Consider the following 22,474-nt stretch of genomic DNA (forward strand, 5'->3'; position numbering starts at 1 on the left):
TAATTGTAGCCCTGATTTTAGTACTATGAAGGGACTACAGTAAATGTAATGCAAGCCCCAGGAGAGACTGCTATAGAAAACTACATATAGAATCATGTAGGGAGCAAACCTCACCATAGCAAAATTACATGTAAATATGATTGCGAAGAGAGGAATTGCAAAGATTGATATAAGCATCCAAAAGTCTGGGTATTTATCCAAACATCTGGAGGTCCCCAAAACCAGCCTGCAACCAGACCCTCTTTTTAACATTCATCTCTAACTCTTGTTGTCTCAGGGAGGGAGATCTGGTTACACTTTAGCAAACTGCTAGACTGGGCTATTGCCTTCCCAAGCCAGTAGGATCTTCCATACTGTAGTAGAATGCAACCCAGAAGTGCTTCATGTTGCTACTGCTGACTCCTAATGCAGGGACTTTCTCCATAAGACTGGGTGAGTGGGTGGTAAGACATTTCATGTCCTTGGGAAAATGGGACACTAGGATTTTTCTGTTTTGGCTCTAAGAGAGACGATAAATGCAGCCACTCCCTCATTCGATGAATCCATTTGTGGCTTTTGCAAGTCTCTTTACCAGTTTACATCAGTTCACCAATCTGTTGAATGGGGATAATGATCCTTACCTACCTACCTACCAACCTCAAAGGGAAATCGTGACACTTAATGATTGCTTCTAATGCATTTTGGAATCTGAGTTGAAAAGGTGTATATATAAATGCAGTAAAAAAATGAGTTGAAAATTGTGGACAGTTGGATCTTAGTGACTGTCGTGCTCTTGTGTATTTACATACAAATAGGAACAGGGGGATTTCCCTTTTTCGTAAGACCCTGAAGAATGTATTTCTGGGGAATTTATTATGTTTCTTAGGTGAAGTCATATGCTCTTGAGATCAATCTATAATCATGCACTGCCCTGAAGCACCTTACTAGTCTAATAAGAATTAGCTATCCCACCAGTTGATTGGCTGGCATACTTTCCACATTCCATTTGATTGTGTGGAGACAAACAAAACAAAATTAATGTTTATTTTATTGTGAACTTTTTGGACAGCCTTGAACATTTTTCAGATAGACCATACAGCTCATCTTGGCCATCTTCACATGCATTTTTTTCATAATACAAATAATACTTTAGGGGAAAAAAATACTTTTCCCATACAGTGAGGAAGCTACTGATGAGGGAGATAGGATTCTGAAAGTTGTAGGTTTTCTCTCATTTTAGTTGTGTCTAAATAACCCTTAAAGACAAAATAAGCCAAGTTTAGCTGTTTCAGGTTTTATCCTGTTTTACTTAATTGGGCAAAACTATTAATATTGTGATCATTTAATCTGTCTAGGTGTTTGTATCATGTCTGTCATCTTGGCATCTGAGTGCCATCATTGCTGATTATGTTCAAAGCAATGAGGCGGAAATTGTTATTGGTCGATTTAGACTCAGAAATCTAGTGTAATGTAAATAATTTGGATAACATAGCACATTGATGAAGATCACCATCATGGTGCTAACAGTTTTCTTGCTGCTTTGAGTTCATTCTCTGCATATTTCTGACTGAAAGATGGGCTACAGACACAATCCTAATGCATATGGTAAGAGCGTAAAGGGTTCAAACTAACTTACGCTTATGGCCAGTAACAGCAGACAGATGTAGCTTGGAAGATGGTGAGAAAAACGTTCTGAAGACTTGTCAGTCAATGATCAGATGTCTTTTCTTGGGCTGCTAAGGAAAACATATCAGAAAATGATACTGCTGCTCAGTCCTTAGATTGTCAGGGGTCGGCAACCTTTCAGGAGTGGTGTGCCGAGTCTTCATTTATTCACTCTAATTTAAGGTTTCGCGTGCCAGTAATACATTTTAATGTTTTTAGAAGGTCTCTTTCTAGAAGTCTATAATATAGAACTAAACTATTGTTGTATGTAAAGTAAATAAAATTTCTAAAATGTTTAAGAAGCTTCATTTAAAATTAAATTAAAATGCAGAGCCCCCTGGACTGGTGGTCAGGACCCTGGCAGTGTGAGTGCCACTGAAAATCAGCTCACATGTCGCAAGTTGCCTACTCCTGGATTATGTCCTGTAATCTTAGTGATATACCTATCAAGATCACTTCAATGCTTCTGTTAAATTAAAATACAAGGCAACATGACATTACAAGAGTACATACCAAATCCTACCTAGGAACTCACTCAAACATGCAAGGAAAGGGCTCATACTCCTTGTGCAGCAATTTTCTCTCTCTCTCAGTTGGGTATCTATCTGACTTTCTAATGGAGATCACTCCAAGGTTATCTGTGTTTGATTTAGACCCCTGGTCCTGCAAGTCGCTCTGCAAGTGGATCCCTGCGTCAATCCCCACTGAAGTCTCTTCCTCTCCTCCCTCCCCTTCCTTCATTTGATACTCCAAAGATGGCTGAGTTCATTAGTTTATTCTTCCTTTTAAAAAAATAATTAGCCAGAGACCAGTCCTAGAAAATTTTTAGCCACAAAGCCAAACTTTTGGAAGGTGAAGCCACTTTAAATCAAGACTCTGTGGTAACTTTTAAGTATCGTCTTTGCTTTTGCTTTCATTTATCAGTATAATTTTAAAAATAGTTGCTAACAAAAGCAAAGATTTGGGTATGTTGTGGGCTTACTGACTTCTCATGCTTCTCATGCAGGTTGAAATGGATATTGTGGAAAAACTGGTGAAAATGGTACCATGTGAGCATGAAGACCTGCTGAATATCACCCTTCGACTTCTACTGAACCTCTCCTTTGACACGGGCCTGAGAAACAAGATGGTCCAAGTTGGGCTGCTTCCCAAACTTACTGCACTTCTAGGTATGTTTTTTTTTTTTTTTTGTCCCTGTGCAGCCCTTCCAGCAGTGTTAGCATCGTTGTTATTACTGAGCTCTTGTCAGCCCCTTCCTATGGAAGGACAAGGTATCAACTTCCCTTAGAAAAGCAATTGTTAATCTCTCGATCAAGAAATCATCTGTTGCCACTGGCAATCCAGTTATTGTTTTGTCTTAAATCTTCTTTTTGGATGAAGATTATCAAGAAGATTGTAGGAAGTTACACACACATGTGAGTCCTAGTGTCTTTTTGACCCTAGTTAATTTGGTTGTATGCCTGGGTGTGGTATGGAGACTGCACTGCTAGGGTGGGATTGCTGACCATCTGATGAGGAACAAAGATTCTGGTGTTCATACTAATCCTGTTAGAGCAGTGGTTCCCAAACTGTGATGTGGGCTGGAGAAACATTCAGGGAGTGCAGCGCGGCCCAGGCTAGCCCCCCTGGGGGGCAGGGAGAGAGCATCACTCAGCCCTGCTCTGCCCCCAGCTGCAGCCTTGGGCTCCAGCCATTGCCCGGCACCAGCTGCAGCCCCAAATTCCAGCCGCAGCCCTGCCCCACGCCCCGGCGCCTGATAGCGGTTCCCAGCGGGACTGCAGACAGGTTCCATTACAGGTAATGGGGGACATGCCAGAAAAAGTTTGGGGACCGCTGTGGTAGAGCTATCAGCCATTTTCTGGTACTGTTGACTTGAGCTAGTGCAGCTGACTTGCTTGTGGATCTTAGCAGAGTGGACTGAGTTCTTCTTGAGTGTTCCTTTCTTTTTTCTGAGTGATTCCACAAGATAGTACTGGCCACGTCTTCTCTATTCTGAGGGCTGTCTCACGCAGTGTTCCACAAGGTTCAATCCAGGGGGAGTTAAGAATGTCGGGGTTGTTGTGTCTGAGGACATCCAGCTCTGTGTGTCAGTTTCTTACGGTGGAGTAGTTTAGATAGCTTTCCTGGTGTCTTAACATAGCGATGTGATCAGAGCTAGCTGCCTGAGAATCAGCTGAGATAACACTGGCAATGCTGTATTAGGGAGGAAATGGCCAGTTATATCAGAGCCTTTGGTGGATGGCTATGCCCACCATTTGTTGCTAAGGCTTGTAACCTGGGAGTCTTGTTGGATTCCAGATAGCAGTGGTTGCCAAGAATGTGTTTTCTTGTCAGTAGCAAATAAGGTTATGCCCATTTCTTTTAGATGTGAATTTTCCTGCAGTTATGTCACTTGTAGGTTGGATTACCCCAGTACATACTATATGGAATTACACCTTAACACCACTTGGAAATTGCAACTAAGAACAGAACGTGTTTTCCCACTTACTAAATGATATTTGCCACAGGGAGCACTTTGATACCTGTTGATTTCCAAGTGATGTTTAAGGTAAAATTCCTGCTTGATGGAGTTTGGGTCCTGGCTGCTTGATAATGTTTCTCCATACAGATGGAAGATTCTCAGGGTATATAAGCCGAAGAGGAATTGAGGGGCGGGAATGTATGACAAACACTTTCTTCAGAGTGGAACAAATGGAAAAATAAAAGGGTACACGGAGTAGCAATTGAACCTCAGGCTGTGCTGAAGGGGATGACAGTGGTTTATAGAATTGTGTAAATGTAGGGCTGGAAGGCACCTCAAAGTTATCAAGTCCAGCCCCTGTGCTGAGGCAGAATCAAGCAAACCTAGACTATCCCTGACAGGTCTTTGTCCAAACTATTCTTGGAAACCTCTAGTGATGGGGATCTTACAGTCTCTCTCTTCTCTCTTGGAAGCCTGTTCCATTGCTTAACTATCCTTATAGTTAAAAGGTTTTTCCTCCTATCTAATGTAAACCTCCCTTGTTGCAGATTACACCCATTGCTGCTTGTCCATGGAGAACAGTTGATCAGTCCTCTTTATAGCAGCCCGTAGCATGTTCAAGGACTGTCATTAGGTTCCCCCTCCTCCCCCCTAACGTCTTTTGTCAAGAGTAAATATGCCCATTTTTTTAACCTTTTTCTCATAGGTCAGATTTTCTAAACCATGTAATATTTTTATTGCTCTCCTCTGGAGATTCTGTACCTATAATTGAACTTGGCCTTGTGAATTTCTGAGCACCCTGCTTTCAATGGGAGTTTTGCTCTTGCATTACTAGGTCCATACAGCATATAGTGCTTTGGGAAGAAAGGGGCTTCCCAATATGTTGTAACTGGAATGTACTGAATCCATACAGCTGCTTTATTGGGACATCTTCTAGGAAATGCACCTAGAACCGAGTGCATGAGTTTTCTGCACCTGTTTACACTAGCACAGGATCTAACACTGTGATCCTTAATCCTGGCTGTGAATAATGTCAATAATGATTTAAAATAATTTCTTCCAAACTTTTTTGCATGCAAACAGCGCTGGGGTGCTGCATTTCACACCATTCCTCTCTGGGCTGTAAAAAAATCTTTGGGTGGGAGAGGGGGAGTGCACAGCATTTGGGATCCCTTCACTTTATGCTGAGTTCCAAATAAAGGGTGGTGGTGTGGGGCGGTTAATGGCATTTAGCGATAACTGGGATGAGGGAGGCTCTGAACAGAAAAGTCATTTTCTTTAGATCCAATGAAGTGCTGCAGGTTCAACTATTGTTATGTCTAGACTGTAGTCCAGGATGTGAATACAGCTCAAGTAGACATACCCAAGCTAGCTTTAAATCAACCAACCCTGCAAGTAATTAGCCAGGGTTCTGAGTGGGCTTGTACAGCCTGTGCTGAAGCACACACTGCTTCTGAACCTGAGCTAGCTTTAATCTAGCTAGCTCGGGTATTTCTGCACAAACTACAATCACAGCCTGTGGTTTCGGTACAGATGAAACTTTAACCTGTAAGCTGGGCAGACTCTGTGTTCTGTGTTTGAACAGTGCCTAGATGCTACTGCAATACAAAAAATCTGTCATGATGCACAAGGCATTATTCTGAGATGTCACAACTCCTTAGGATAACCTGATGGAGCTCAAGCCTATGGCCATCATGTGTCTACACCTCTACCCTGATATAACACAACCTGATATAACACAGTAAAGCAATGCTCCCGGGGGGGCGGGGCTGCACACTCTGGTGGATCAAAGCAAGTTTGATATAATGCAGTAAGATTTTTTTTTGGCTCCCCAGGACAGTGTTATATTGAGGTAGAAGTGTACTTTTTAATGATTGTATCTGGTGCAGTTTCCGGGGTTCAAAATATTATTCTTTTATATTTGGAAACCATAACCAAAATACTGTAGCCTACTTTCCCTACACCCTATGCCAGTTCCAGGCTTCAACAAGATTTCCTAGGTGCAGTACCTGTAATAAATACATCAGTTTGTACATCACAGCTGAGTGAAACTGGCCAACTGGGCTTCAGTATTAAATAAATTATTTTTAAGTGTCAAATACCCGTCTTATCCTGGTTATTAGGGCATTGAATTCATATTACTCAAGTAAATTCACTTTGGTTTACATTTGCAGTTCATGTTCAAGTGCTAATGCACCTCAGCAGCTGTTGACAAGTTAACCATACAGTTCCAAACACCGCAGAGTCAAACTTGTCAGCTCATTAGGCTACTGCATTTTAACATTCATGCATATCATGCCTTTAGCAGTGGGTATGAAAGGAGAATATAAATTAAATACAGTAGGCATTTAAGGAGGAAATTGAGGTTGCAGATCCGTAATGGGCAGGGATTGTGGGTACATATGTGGGGATTGAGACTCATGAGGTGGAGAAGTAGCATTTAACATTGTAGCATGGGAAGTCTGTAGGGTCCTTGGCTTTTTCCAGAGCCATTAAGCAGCGTGGGAGCAGGAGTGGAGGGATCTGAGGTTAGGCATGTGCCAAGGCTGGAAGTTGGTGGGATGGACTCTGCTGTGAAAGGCAGACAGAAAAAGTGAAGGGATTCTACAACTCAGCTAATGGAGGGGACAGAGTGACAGACATTGAAGGAGAAGGATTATTCTTGGTGTTCTCTTCTCTCACCCCAGAGCCTCTTGGCTGATGCAAGGGAGATCAGGGACATGGGTGATGGGAGGTTCTTTGCTCTTCTTCGGCCTCCGTTTTTGAGTTATTCTCCCAGTTCAGAATAGCTCCTGGTGCCTGCTTCCCCACAGAGCTTTACCAGTCAGCAGCAATGTGAAACCAAACTTGTTGCTTTCAGTGCGGCCTGTGTATTCTCAAGAAGTGAAAACCGATTGCTCTTCCAGCTTACGGTGTGCCTCCTGAGTTAATTGGATACAGCAGAGTTTAGATATGCTCAGAATTTCAAAGAACTAGCTCCTTTCAGGAAAGTTCAGACTCAGACGAGGCCTATGCTGGCCGAGGGGGAATCGACCTAAAATAAGCAACTTCAGCTACTCGAATAGCGTAGCTGAAGTCGACGTATCTTAGGTCGATTTACCTGACTGTGAGGATGGCGGCGAGTCAACCACTGCTGCTCCCCCGTGCTGTGGTGGAGTTCCGGAGTCGAGGACAGAGTAATCGGGGATCGGTAGATGCGATAAATCGATCACTACCCACTGCGTAGTGGGGCCTGCACACTCAGGTCCATGTCTCTCACCTCCAGGCCCTGCAGATGCTCCTTTATAGTGCAGATAGTGCGGCGTGGACAGTACCGGTGCACGCCTTCCTGTGCTGCCTCCGAGGGCTCTGATACGACCAGCAGCTCCTTTATCTCCATCTGAAGGCTCTTCTGCAAGACCTCTCTGGATTGTTGGTCTTCTGCCAGGACCTTCTCCGGACCTGGAAGCTGTTCTCAGTGACGAGGTCTGTGGCAGCCACTGAAGGAGCAGATGTCCTCACGAAGCCCCAGCTACACAACCCTCAGCTCTGTATGTAGGTGGCAGAGTCCCCCTTGGTGCACCAGAGTTTGGTCCTGGCAAAAGTTACCAGGGTCAGAGACCTGGACTACGACCAGGGAGACTGGCTGGATCCCCTGATGCTTGCTCGGCGCATGGGGCTCTCCAGGCCTCGTACTCCTCAGCGTGTACTTCAGGAGGTGAGGGCTGCTTTGCTGCCCATTGCTTGGGCCTACCGCGACCAGGCCCTGCGAGAGGGCATGCTCCGTGCACCCACCACCCCAGGCCCTCCGGACCTTTTCATCGGGCCTCTGCTCTGTGGACCCAACCGGCCTCCCCGCCCCTTCTCTGTGAGCCAGCTGCACAATTTGCAGCTGGTCTGCTTCCACACCTTGCCAAGGAAACATCTATACATGCTTGTGCTCCACACTTCACTTCCTCACCCTTGCGTCCTGCCCCGACACAAAGTGGCGGGACCTCTTCCCACCTTTAGAGGGTGAGGCACCCCAGTGGGCCAGCCTATACTCTGCCTTGGTACCAAGGCCCGCCGAGGATGTCAGTTGGCAACTCCTTCATGGGGCCTTGAGCATGGATGTGTATTTGGTGCCGTTTACCCTGTCCCAGACACCTGCCCCATCTGCGGCATGAGGGAGACCCTCGTGCATGTTTACCAGGGGTGTTCCAGGTTGCAGCCCCTATTCCGGCTCCTCTTGGATATCATATTGCATTTTTGGTTGCACTTTTCCCCTCACCTTCTTGTCTACACACTCCCTATCCATAGCACCACGAAGTCACTGGACCTCCTAATTAGCCTCCTCCTGGCCCTGGCTAAAATGGCCATCTATAAAACCAGGGAGAAGAGGTTGGCCGATGGGGTCTCCTGTGACTGTATGGCCTATTTCCGATCCTCTGTCTGTTCACGCATTCGGGCAGAGTTCCTCTGGGCGGCGGCCGCATCCACTGGTTTCCTTGACGCCTTTGAGGAGCAGTGGGCGCTGTCTGGGGTTCTCTGCTCGGTATCCCCATCAGGTTCCCTTCGTTTGACCCTTTGTCCTCACTCCTGTCCGTTATCTCGTTAGTTTTCCCCCGGAATCATTTGATTCTTCTTCGAGTGTTTGCTCATATCCATTCCAGTTAGGGTGTGTGCGCGCTGCCTGCACGTTCGTCAGAGACTTTTTACCCTAGCAACACTCAGTGGGTTGGCAGGTCTCCCCTGGAGTGGCGCCGCTGTGGCGCCTGATATATACCCCTGCTGGCCCATCTGCACCTCAGTTCCTTCTTACCGCCTGTGTCGGTCGTTGGAACAGTGGAGCGTGGCTTAGCTGATCTCCACCTCCCTAGCGATTCGCTTGTTTGTATAGTATCGTGTATATAGTTCTTTTCTGTAGTTCTAGTTAGTATTAAGTTAATAATTGTTATAGTTGTGTATATAGTTAAAGAGGATCAGGGGCTCGCCCCTTCTCCTCCCCCGGTACCGGGGCCCATGCCCGGTTCACCGGACTTCAAGCCTTGCGCGGCCTGTCATCGGCTGATGCCCACAGGAGACCCGCATGACTCCTGTTTAAAGTGCCTAGGCAAATCTCACCTTGCGGACAAGTGCCGAATCTGCAAGACGTTCAAGCCCTGGACAAAGAGAGAGCGGGACATTCGCCTGAAACAACTTTTGATGGAGGCAGCTTTAACTTCTCCATCCTCGGCACCGACTCTGGCACCGGGAACAAGTGCCTCGGCACCGATAAAGGCTCCTCATCACCACCCTTCACTGGCCCAACCCTCCGGCCAGCACCGCTCCCTCTCTCCGAGGAGCAAGAAGCAGAAGGCTCCTGCGGCATCTACAGCTACACCGCAGTTGGAGCGTATCTCCAAGACGGACCGCCCGGCACCGTCAACTGCTGCGGCACTGCTTGTCTCAGCACCGCTGATTCCGGTTTCACAGGAGCCGTTGAGTCCGGTGCCTACCAGCTCCCCAGCGCGTGCTGTGGTTGAGCTTGTAGTGCCCTCCATGCCGGAGACCTTCTCCGCGGTGCGGGACCTAATCGCTCTAACAGAGCCCGAACTGCCCCAACCCCCGGCACTGCCGGTGCGGGTTATTCAGTCGATGGGCAAGCCCACCATGGTGCGACCACCTTCACCGGGCACCACTGAACACCGTCGGTCCCAATCTAGATCCCGCAATCACTCTCGGCCTCGACATCGTTCCCGATCCCGGCGCCGCTCGCAGTCCCGGTACTGTTCTCCACGGTACCGGTCGTACTCGCTTCACCGCTTGAGATCCCGGTCACCGTCGTGGTACTCTCGGCACCGGTCCAGATCCCGGCACCGACGTACTTCTCACAGCCGATCCCGGCATGAAGATATAAGGCACCGGTCGACCTACTGGCACCGCGCTGGTAGCAGGTCCCGCTCCCACTCCCGATACCGCCACGGTTCCTGGTACCGTTCGCCAGTACGGCGCAGAGACGAGCTCTATGGGTGCAGAGACCTGGCCCAATCAACTTCAGCTCCTCCGTGGCCGTCGCGTCACCCTCCACCTCCTCTCACGCGGACAGCACCTCCTACGGGGGTTCAGATGCGCAGGCCCACCCGGACCATGGACCACCTCAATGGTCTTTTTGGACACCTTGGGCCTATCACCAAACCCAAGGCAAACCAATGGGCCCAGCACGCTCCGGCCACTCGGAGCATCATGCACCAGAGGCCACAGTCAGCAGGTCTCCCCCCGCAGGTACGAAGGAAGACTCTACACATGCACCTGAGCAGCATGATGTTCCAGAGACGGAGGTCCACCAGGATGAGGCGGCAGTCCAGGACCCACTCATCCCAGGGTTTTCATCCTCCTCTTCCCCGGATGAAGCGGTAGCGGGCATATCATCATCGGGGCCCCCACCAGTTGATCTCTGAGCACACCAGGATCTTCTGCAGCGTGTTGCCCAGAATATCAATCTTCCCGTAGAGGAAGTTCCAGAGGTGGAGGATCCGGTGATTAGTATATTATCGGCGGAAGCACCAACCAGGGTGGCCCTCCCCTTCATCAGATTGATCCAAGCCAGAGTGGACACCATCTGGCAGTCCCCGGCTTCCATCCCACCCACAGCCAGGGGAGTAGAACGAAAATAGATGGTGCCTCCTAAGGGGTATGAGTACCTCTACGTGCACCCTGCCCCCTGCTTGTTGGTGGTACAATCAGTCAATGAACGGGAGCGCCACGGCCAACAAGCCCCCACGCCAAAATCTAGGGAGGCCAGGCGCATGGATTTGTTGGGCCTCTACTGGAGGCCTTCAGCTCCGTGTGACGAACCAACAGGCCCTCTTAAGCCACTACAGCTACAACACCTGGGAGGCTGTCAGCAAGTTTACCGAGTTGGTTCCCCAGGACTCCCGTCAGGAGTTTACAGCTCTCCTAGAGGAAGGAAAGAGGGTCGCGAGAACCTCACTACAAGCCGACTCTGCAGCCAGAACGGTCGCCTCTGGCATAGCTATGCGCCGCATATCTTGGTTGCAAGTGTCCGGCCTACCACCTGAGCTACAATACACCATACAAGACTTGCCATTTGATGGACAAGGTTTATTCTCGCAAAAGGCAGACCCCTGACTATAGAGTCTGAAGGACAACTGGGTTATTATGCGTTTGCTGGGAACGCATACCCCTCAGACGCAGAGATGGTCCTTCCGCTCCCAACCTCAGCGCCCTTACCCCCCACCTCGGCCAAGACAGGATCTTGCCCGGAGACGAGGTTGTACTACCCGCAGACGTCAGTCTGGACCTCAAGGGGGCAACAATTCCGGTCCCGCGAAACCACCACCGGGACCCAAAGCAAACTTTTGAGGGGTGCGCCCGAGAGCAGTGTTCCAATTCCCTCCCTGGATCCTCTTCACTTTTACAACCGCCTTTCCCCGTTCCTTCCGGCGTGGTCCCAGTTGACCTCAGATCTTTGGGTCCTACATACGGTGGAGCTTGGATACCGTCTTCAGTTTATTTCTCCCCCTCCCTCCCACTCCCCCTCCTCATCCCTCTTCAGGGACCCCTCTCACGAGCAACTCCTCATTCAGGAGGTTCGCAAGCTCCTCTCAATTGGAGCTATAGAGGAGGTACCGGAGGAGTTAAGGGGCAAGAGGTTTTATTCCCGGTATTTTTTAATCCCCAAGATAAAAGGGGGTCTCCGGCCCATCCTGGACCTGCGAGGACTGAACAAATTCATCAAAAAGTTCAAGTTCCACATGGTATCCCTAGGAACCATCATTCCTTCCCTGGATCTCGGAGATTGGTACGCCACTCTCGACATGAAGGACGCATATTTCCACATTGCAATTTATCCCCCGCACAGGAGGTATCTGTGCTTTTGTGGTAAATCAGGGTCACTGCCAGTTTACTGTCCTCCCCTTTGGTCTTTCCTCGCCCCCTCGGGTCTTCACAAAGTGTATGGCGGTCGTCGCTGCTTCCCTGCGCCGTCGTCGAATACACATCTTCCCTTACCTCGACAACTGGCTTATCTGAGGGGCTTCAGAGGCACAAGTCATCAGCCACGTCGCCATCATCAGGGAGCTGTTTATGCATCTAGGCTTGATCATCAATTCGGACAAGTCCACCCTGGTGCCTACGCAGAGGATAGAATTTATTGGGGCAATGCTGGACTCCAACCTTGCAATGGCCAGTTTGCCCCTACACCGGTTTCAGGCCATAGTCTCCCTTATCGAAAGTCTTCAGAGCTTTCTAACCACCTCTGCTCGTAGTTGCCTTGCTCTCCTGGGGCACATGGCTGCATGCACTTTCGTCACAAGGCATGCCAGGCTGCGAATGCGCCCTCTGCAAACCTGGCTCGCTTCGGTCTATCTGCCGGGCAGGGACACCGTAGACACTATTCTGACAGTTCCGCCGGATGTCCTAGGCTCCCTCGACTGGTGGAAGACGTCATCCCGAGTGTGTGCGGGCCTGCCGTTTCATCCTCCCCAGCCCTCCGTGTCTCTAACAACGGACGCATCCTCGCTGGGCTGGGGTGCCCACCTAGGGCTCCTGTGCCTTTGGTGACCCCGGGAGCTAACGCTCCACATCAGTGTACGAGAGCTGAGAGCGGTCCGGCTGGCATGCCAAGCGTTTCACCGCCATTTACACGGCCGTTGTGTTGCAATGTTCACAGACAACACAGCGGCCATGTATTACATCAACAAGCAGGGTGGGACACAGTCCTCCCCTTTGTGTCAGGAAGCGATACGGCTGTGAGACTTCTGCATAGCCCACTCCATACATCTAGTGGCCTCCTTTCTCCCGGGGGTACGGAACACTCTCGCAGATCACCTGAGCAGATCCTTCCTATCACACGAATGGTCTATCCGTCCGGATGTTCTCCATTCAATTTTCCGGAGGTGGGCTTTCCCCACATAGACCTGTTTGCATTCAGAATGAACAGGAAATGCCAGGTGTTCTGCTCCCTACAGGGTCGCTCCCCGGGCTCCCTGTCGGACGCGTTCCTGATTCCGTGGACGGGCCACCTCTGTTACGCCTTCCCACCGTTCCCTCTTGTCCACCGAGTCCTGCTCAAGCTCCGCAGGGACAGAGCCCGCCTTATCCTGATTGCTCCAGCTTGGCCCAGGCAGCACTGGTACACCATGCTGCTCGACCTGTCCCTGGCAGACCCAATTCTCCTGCCACTCTGGCCGAACCTGATCACACAAGACTTCGGCAGGGTGCACCATCCGGACCTGCAGTCCCTTCATCTGACTGCATGGCTCCTGTCTGGTTAAACCAGTCGGAGTTGCGCTGTTCCGCCGCAGTACAGCAGGTGTTGCTGGGAAGCAGGAAGCCCTCCACGCGCTCGACATACCTCACAAAATGGAAGTGCTTCTGCCACTGGTGGGACCAGCACGGCCATTCTCTGCATTCTGTATTAGTCCCCACTATCCTGGACTATGTGTGGTCTCTCAAAGAGCAGGGGATGGCTATCTCCTCTCTGCGAGTACATCTTGCGGCTATATCCACCTTCCATCCGGGGGAAACTGGCAGTTCCGTTTTTTCCCACCCTATAGTTTCCAGATTCCTCAAAGGATTGGAGCGGCTATACCCACAGGTCAAACACCCTACCCCTACCTGGGACATGAACCTCGTCTTAACCAGGCTTATGGGGCCCCCTTTTGAGCCTTTGGCCACATGCTCGCTGCTGTACCTGTCCTGGAAAACAGCTTTCCTAGTTGTTGTCACCTCGGCTAGATGAGTCTCAGAGCTTCGTGCATTGACTGCGGATCCTCCATATACTGTGTTCCATAAGGACAAGGTACAGCTGCGACCGCACCTGGCATTCCTCCCTAAGGTCGTCTCCGCCTTTCACTTTAACCAGGACATCTTTCTGCCAGTCTTTTGTCCAAAGCTGCATTCATCGCGATGAGAGCAACAGTTCCATACTTTGGATGTCCTGAGGGCTCTCGCCTTCTACATTGAGAGGACCAAGCTCTTCTGGCGCTCACCTCAAATATTCGTGGCGGTGGCGGAACGTATGAAGGGCATGGCAATCTCCTCCCAAAGTATTGCGTCTTGGGTTACATCGTGTATTCGGCCTTGCTATGACTTGGCTCATGCTCAGGCGGGCCATCTCACTGCCCACTCTACTTGGGCTCAGGCTTCATCTCCCGCGTTCTTGGCCCATGTTCCCATACAGGACATCTGCTGTGCGGCCACCTGGTCTTCCGTCCATACCTTTGCATCGCACTACGCATTGGTCCAACAGTCTAGAGACGATGCCACCTTCGGCTCAGCGGTCTTACATTCCGCAACGTCTCGCTCCGACCCCACCACCTAGGTAAGGCTTGGGAATCATCTAACTGGAATGGATATGAGCAAGCACTCGAAGAAGAAAAGACGGTTACTCACCTTTGTAACTGTTATTCTTTGAGATGTGTCGCTCATATCCATTCCACACCCGCCCTCCTTCCCCGCTGTTGGAGTAGCTGGCAAGAAGGAACTGAGCTGCGGATGGGCCGGCAGGGGTATATATCAGGCGCCATAGCGGCACCACTCCAGGGGGCGACCTGCTGACCCACCGAGTGTTGCTAGGGTAAAAAGTCTCCGACGAACGTGCACGCAGTGCGCACACACCCTAACTGGAATGGATATGAGCAACACATCTCGAAGAACAACAGTTACAAAGGTGAATAACCGTCTTTTTCCAGGCCCAGTAGATCCTCTCCTTAGGCTGGGGGGAGGTCCTTTAGCGGTGGGCTCAGCCCGCCCACCTCCTGGATCCCAATAGGAACACTCTCCTGTAGCCCTCTGGCTTGACCCTGTCACACATGTTATATGTAGTCGCAGGTTTCTGTCTGTCGTTAGCACTGCATGTGCTTTTAAAAGTGTTTAGCTGTCGTGAACTTGGAGACAAATACTGCCTCCTTCTCCATGAGAACAGTGGGCAGAAGCAGTGTTCTGTCATTTGTGTGTGGTGGGAGGCTGCTCGTGGGGTGCACTGGGAGCTCCCAGCACTCTGATGTGCTTGGATGCCAAGCCAGTAGTATACCTGGTGTATCCACTACCAGTATATGAATTGGCTATCATTTGTCCTCTGCAGAGAGGAGCCACAGGCATCATGGAAGCTACTGCAGTAGCAACTGTGCAGATGCTTGGAGGGTGGATCTCCTTCTGCGTGGAGAGCTGTAATAGAGTTACAGTGGCTGAGTGCAGAGAACAGGGTTTGATCCATAGCATGTAAGTAATATTCCTTTCCTTGGGCTATAGGATGAGGCCTAAATTTTTAAGTATAATGACTTTGATTGCCCCACTTTTATGGTGCTCAGCTTGACACCTGAAAGGGACTTGATTTTCAGAGGTCGTGTGGCCAGCACTTTTTGAGAATCGGGTCTCTTTAAATTGTCTCAATTTGGGTACCCCAAATCACTAGTCACTTTTAAAAACCTAGGTTTGACTGTACACAAGTGGCTGGAATAAGCTGAAAAATTGGTGAATTATTGACAGAGTGTTGGAGTCACTGAGTTGCTGTACTTCATAAGCTATCCCTAGCCTCATCTTAGCAACTGGAATCCTTAAGTATTGTGCTAGATGCAATTTAGGTAATACATTTCCTTCAAATTTTGGCTTTGCAAGAGAGAATATGGCACAGTCAGCAGTTATTTATAAGGTTTGTGTTGTAGAGTTGAAGTCTAAAGATCTCACCAGTGAGTGTACATCTTAAAAGAACTTAAGACCTTCAAGCATGCATCCATCTGATGGGTTGTTTGAGAGGATATTTGTTTGGTGGGTGTACAATTCCAACGTAATAGTTTCCATGTTTCATGGGTACAATGATCTGATCAAGGTAAATTGGCTATAGGGGTTTGTCTTGCAACTAGGTAACATAATCCTTTCTTGATCTAGGTTTCATAACATTATTCTAGATATGAAAGCATCCTCTGTGCCCTGGAGACCTTATGTCAACATGCTGTGAGGAACAGGATCATCTACCTTGTATTAGGAAGGCCTCTTCAGTTCTGTGATAGTTTGAGCTCTTTTGAATGAGGCAGTCTGGTTTTTCCTTAGTGTTAGAGATGGCCAGAGCTGTTCACATCAGGCTACAACTTTAACTGGCTTTGATCATTCAGAAGTCAAGTATTGCTTCCTTTGCCTGTCATTGCTGGTTTCCTTGACAGATGTTCAGGCAGTGTCTTGCTGTCAAAAGGCTTTTTTGAAATCTTTCACAGTGATTTGACATTTTCCCCCCTTTTTTTAATACATAGGTTTTCATGAGCAAAACAAAGAATAACTAAGGAGTCCAATTTTGTCTTTGATGACCAGTTCATTGTATGTTACACAATGGTGCTGAGTTGTATATGGACTGCTGATTAAAAACTCCAGAAATAGCCTGTTTTCTAATTAACAAAGGGTTGTAGGTTTTTTAACTATTCTACTGCTTTTATGAAGATTTCTTTTAAGAATGTTTAAATAAGATGTTTTCTTTTTACAAGCTGGCTTAGGCTTTTTGTAGTGAACTTATTATGGAGCTTCACACATCTGTTTGAGTAAGGAGCTTCTTATAGGCTACTGCAGTGTTTTTGCAATTTTAATGGGCCTCGTTTATCCTATAAAGAAGCATACATTTTCCTACCTGATCAAGTGAGCAAACAATAGGGGTCAGATGTGGCAAAGACCCTAACAAAAAGCACATGTCCAGCTGTCAGGGTGAGGTAAAGTCATATCAGGATTGCTTGAAGTTATTAATGGCAGTAACATTTATGCTTCCTCCTGTTTTCCCCATTAAATTGAGAAACCTTTTTTCCTAAGGTGACTCTGCAGCACCTGGTTCTAATACTCGGTGTGTGAACATTGCCTGGGGTATCTCCATTTCTTTATATTAGATGCTGGCTTAAGCACATTTAAGTTATAGTTCAGCTAAAAAGATCCATTTGTTGGAAAGCAGTAATTATTAAAGGGTTTATTTTGAGTATTTGGTTTTTCTTATCATTTGTGGTGAGTATGGCCAAGGTTTTCAAAAATAAGAGCTTTAAGTTAGGCTTCTAAATCCATATTTCGGTGTCTGAATAAATGGCCTGTTTTTTCAATAGTACTGAGAACTAGAGCTGGGTGACATTTTGTCAGCCAGTAGTAGTCATGCCAAAAAATGCATTTTTCAGGGCTCAAATCTGAATTTGATTGAATTCAATGAATAGTTTCATCCAGAAAAAGATTAAAAAAAGAAAAAAGTCAACACTTTGTTGACCATTTTGAAATGTCTCGTTTGACTTCTGTGTTTCAAATGGTGTTCTGTTTAGAAATTTGGCCAGTTGAAAAAAAATAAAAGGGTGAAAAACAACAATAACAAAAAAATCAAGTTTTTTTTGATTCAGTGACAAAAATTGAAAAGAAAAATTTGGTTTCATTTTGAACCAAACTTTGTTTACAGGGGGATTTTTTGGTTCGGCCTCTGAACTGAAAAATCAGTTACTTGCTCAGCTCTACTGAGAACCCACCTTTTTCTGCTGACTTCAGCAGGATATTGGGTTCACAGCACATTTTAAAAACCAGGCTATTTATTTAGACACCAAAATATAGATTAAGGATCCTAACTTTAGTAATGAATTTTTAAAAATCTTGCCTATGATTTTATTATATGTAAAGCTATCAAAGTGTAGAGGCTTTGGTATCAAAATCATGATTAACATTGCATTATGCGAGGTAATTGGGGCTAGGATCAACTCCTTTGACTTTATAATAAAATATTTGTTCATCAAACTCATACTGCTTGCTGATAGTGAACGGAAAGAATTGCCAAGAAAGTGTGAATGAAATTCATTGCACGTTGTGGGTTTTTGTTCTTCCTTCGTTAAAACTATTACTGTCTGATACTTTTTTATTCTTTTAATTTAACATGGTCAAAAGTTAGAAACCACAGCCATGTCTATACTACTGGCTTAATCAGCACTGCTGTGATCAGTGCAGAAGTGTCAATTTAGCAGGTTTGGTGAAGAGACACTAAGTCGATGGCAGAGTGCTCTCCCATTGATATCTGTACTTTACCTCTCCGAGAGACACAATGGGAGAGCATCTTCCGTCAACATAGCACAGTGTAGACCAGGCCTGCACAATTCGTAAAGCGGCAAGGGCCACATTACTCCAAAGAAAACAGCTGAGGGCCGAAATTCCCCAGCCCCGTGGAAACAGCCCCCCCCCCCCCGCCCTGCCCAGAAGAAACACTCCGCCCTAGCACCGCCCAGCCCTGCAGAAACAAACCCTACTTTCCCAGTGCCACCCCACCAAAACAACTGTGGGCCAAAAAGGAAGGTTGGGGGTGGGGAGGTGATACTTGATTTTAAATCAACCAGGGGCTCCTAGCTGAAGAGCTGGCTGGGAGCCCTCAGGGTCAAATTAAAGGGCCCGGGGCTCCAGTGGCTGCGGGAACCTGGAGTGCAGTGGGGCTGGGGCAGGGATTTAAAGGGCCCAGAGCTCCTGCTGCTGAGGGGAGCCTGAGCCCTTGAAATCCCAGCCCCAGCGCATCCGCTGGAGCCACCGCCGGGATTCAAAGGGCTCCGGGCTGCCTGTGGCGGCGGGGAGCCCTGAGCCCTTTAAATCTCAGCCGCGGCAGAGAATCTCTGCGGGCAGCTCAGAGCCCTTTGAATCCCGGCCACAGCTGAGATTTAAAGGGCTCTGGGCTGCCCACAGCCGTGGGCAGCCCACAGCCTTTGAATCCCGTCCGCAGCTGGCAGGGCATTTCTGGCGGGGCCCCAGCAGGGATGACTGAAAAAAAAAAACCACATGTAAAAAAAAAAAAGCCTTTCATTTCTTAGCATTCGGTTCCCTATAAAAAGTTCTGCCACAGTATGTATTTTTTGTACCAGTAGGGTTACCATACATCCATATTTTCCTCCTGGATGGCGAGTTAAGATCCAAAAAGCCTGACATGTCCGGGAAAGTACAGATGTATGTTAACCTTACCTAAAGTTCTTTTTAAAAAAGATGTGTCTGAACTAGAAATGAGCTCCGCCACTCCCTGAGGGTGTGCTAGGGTGCATGTGTGGGTCCCAGCTGCTCCCTGCCCACCTCATTGAAGCAGGTGTGCAGGGTTACTTCCCTGGGAACTACAGGGCACCAGTGCACGTGGGGCTGGCTGGAGGTGGGGGGGAGGTGGCTGGAGGTAGGGTCTTGCTGCAGGTTGGGCAAGGGGTGTGGGGCAGGCTGGAGACGGCGTTTGGGATGGATTGGCTGGCTTCAGGCAGGGCCACAGGGGGAGTGTGGCATGAGTTGTCAGGGCTGGAGACAAAGGAGTGCAGGACTGGCTGGCTTCAGGCAGGGGGGTGCGGCAGGGGTTGGCTGGGGACAGGGAAGGGGATGCAAGGCTGGCTGGAGACACGGGTTGGTGCAGGGCTGAAGGCAAGGCAGGGGGTGAGGGGCTGGCTGGAGACGGACTGGCTGTGGGCAGCGGGTGCAGGGCTGGCTGCAGACAAGAACTGGTGCAGGCAGGGCAGGAGGTGCGGCAGGGGTTGGCTGCGGGCAACTGGTGCAGGTACAGGGGGTACAGCCCATCCTGTATGGTGAGTGCCCCCTCCTCCTGCCTCCTCCACCAGGGTAGCAGTAGCAGCCTGTGGCTCAGGAGCTATTTAAAGGGCCTGGGGCTCCCCTGCTTCCATTCCCCCAGCCCTGTAAATAGCTGCAGGAGCCCTGGGGAAGTGGTGGGGCTCCGGGGGCTATTTAAAGGACCAGGGCAGCAAAGCCATCTGGAGACCCCCACCCCCACCCCAGGGCTCTGGGGGCTATTTAAAGAGCCCGCGGCTCCCCTGCTTCTACCTCCCCAGCCCTTTAAATAGCCGAGGGAGCCCTGGGGAAGCGGTGTGGCTTCAGCGGCTATTTAAGGACTGGGGCGGCAGAGGCAGCTGGAGCCCCAACCCTTTAAATAGCCCCCAGAGCCCCCCGCTACCCCAGGGCTCTGGGGGTATTTAAAGGGCCCAGGGCTCCCCTTCTTCTACTGCCCCAGCCCTTTAAATAGCCGCGGGAACCCTGGGGAAGTGGTGGGGCTCCGGTTGCTATTTAAAGTGCCGGGGCGGTAGAAGAGATGGGAACCCCGGACTTTTTAAATAGCCCCCAGAGCCCCACAGCCCTACCCCAGGGCTCCAGCAGTGGTGCTCTGGTGGCAATTTAAAGGGCCTGGGAGCCACAGGCCTTTCAAATTGCCCCCTGGGGAAGCTGGGCTACCCCGCTACAGCTCACTGGCTTTTGCCCGTACACTGTACTGGGGCTTGGGCATGTGGCCCTCTTAGGGGTGGGCTGATTCAGGGGAATTGGATGAATTGGCCTAAAGCTGGCCCTGGCTGCTGAGATTTAAAGGGCTCTGGGCTCTCTATGGCTGCGGGCAGCCCAGAGCCCTTTGAATCCCGGCTGCGGCTGGGATTTAAAGAACTCTGGGCTCCCCGCCGCTGCGGGCAGCCCAGAGCCTTTTGAATCCCTGCCGCGGCTGGGATTTAAAGAGCTCTGAGCTCCCCGCCGCTGCGGGCAGCTCAGAGCCTTTTGAATCCCTGCCGCGGGCCGGACAGTGAGCCTCTGCGGGCTACATGCGGCCCGTGGGCTGCATGCTGTGCAGGCCTGGTGTAGACACTGCTGTAAGTCGATCTAAGTTACATCATCTTAGTTATGTAAGTTATGCAACTGAACTAATGTAACTTAGATCGACTTACAGCGTTAGTGTAGACCAGTCCCAGGTATTTTTCAAATCTGTAGTTACCAGTCTCTAGTACTGAAGTTACAAAACTGTATCAATGCACAATTTCATTTAACTATTTCTATGTATGTCACAGAAGTGGACAAATTAAAAATTGTTCATCAATGGATGATGAATAAAGTTTGCTACATGAAATGCTTTTGATGACAAAACTTGGATGTCTAAAATGTCACAGGAGAGAAGCAATAAATCTCCTGGGGAGTTCAGGATCTTTGCAAGGGAGTAAAGTTTTTGCTGCTGCTCCTTCTAAGCTTTGAGAATATGTCTAAACTGCAATTTAAAAACCCGCAGCTGGGCCATGCCAGCTGGCTCGGGCCAAGGGACTGTTTAACTGCGGTGTGGGCTGGAGCTCAGGCTCTAGGGCCCTGAGAGGTGGGAACTTGTGTTGCCAGAGCATCTACACTATAATTAAACAGACACCTGCTGCTGGCCCATGCCAGACAACTTGGGCTTTTGGAGCTAATTACAGTATAGACATACCCTCAGAGGCTTTACAGGAGGCAGATCTGTACAGCCAAAAACTCTGTAAGCTTGGCATGAGAAGTGCAGTCTCCTAAGAGACAGAGTAGTGTTGCTGTTCTGAAGGTAAGGCTTTGGTACTCAGTACCTTAGGAGAGGTACTCTTCTCAAGCAGACCTTAAGAGGCTTCTGGATGCAGAGATGGCCTCCTGGGAACCTCAGAAAGGAGCATCTGGAAGAGTTCCCCAGGAGAGATTAGCCTGGGGATCCTGAGCTGGAAAAAAGCTGTGCAGGGTGGCTTTCAGCCGTAAGAACTTTAAAAGGCACTTTGGGGAAAGGAGAATTTGACAGCTATATCACCAAGCATCTGAACACTGCAGGAGGGGGAAGTCTGCTGCCTCTCCTCTAGAGCTCCCCATGCTCCCTGCTCCTGTGAAGAAGAGCAGTTGCAGTGTCCTCCTTCCTCACAGCAGCAAAGGTACACTTTATCTCTTTACACTTGGCTTAGCTTTTTATCAGTTTTTTAAAAGATTTGGGCCAATACAAAGAGAAATCATTCCAATATTTGAAATATTTTGGAGTAAAAGCTGATACAAGAATAGAAGTTGAATATTCATTGAATCTGTTAATTCCATAAAACAGAAGCTAAAGAATTGTAGTTTTACAGTAAAATAATTTCTATATTTCCCAGATCAGGCCCTGATCCTGCAAATATGCACATTCTTCTCTTTCTGCGTTTGTGTAGTCCCAGTGACTTCAATGGGACTGTTCACATGCAGGAGCATTTTGCAAGATCGGGGCCTTCGCTTTTTTTGTTTTCTAAAAAAGATCACCAGATCTGTAAGAAACTCTCTCCCTACCTCAGATAATCGATGACCTATTTTTATCAGGAAATCCCATGTTCTCCCTATCCTTGCAATGTTATCAGGTGGTTCTCCTCCTCCAGAGTATTGCCAGAGGGATCCTTGACATTCAGTAGCAGCTGATCAGTTTAGTGTTGTGGAATGCCTGTCTTTTTATCTGGGAAATCCAAAAGCGCAACCAATAGATCCAGTGGCAGTTTCATTTTGGGTCGATCCATTCAGGTCAACAATCTGAAACTCAAGCATGTCATACAAGAAGTGGAAACTACGCCAAATTACAAAGAATAAATATACATACCAAATCAAGCATGTTAAGGACAAAATTAGAAGGCACAGAATGAGATTCAACTAGCTAGGGACATAAAGGGA

At 48.6% G+C, this 22,474-nt stretch overlaps 1 protein-coding gene across 4 annotated transcripts in view; it reads left to right on the forward strand.

Annotated features, from left to right (window-relative positions):
* The window catches only part of KIFAP3 (kinesin associated protein 3), a 157,671-nt gene that overhangs the window by 18,243 nt on the left and 116,954 nt on the right, over positions 1-22,474 (forward strand). For all 4 annotated transcript variants that reach the window (XM_030572359.1, XM_030572361.1, XM_030572360.1 and 1 more), the window contains one exon: positions 2,651-2,813. In XM_030572359.1, coding sequence (XP_030428219.1) covers positions 2,651-2,813 — 163 coding nt within the window. The remainder of the gene's footprint in view (positions 1-2,650; positions 2,814-22,474) is intronic.

This window comes from Gopherus evgoodei, chromosome 8 (genome assembly GCF_007399415.2).
Source record: "Gopherus evgoodei ecotype Sinaloan lineage chromosome 8, rGopEvg1_v1.p, whole genome shotgun sequence".
NCBI classification, from domain to species: domain Eukaryota; kingdom Metazoa; phylum Chordata; order Testudines; family Testudinidae; genus Gopherus; species Gopherus evgoodei.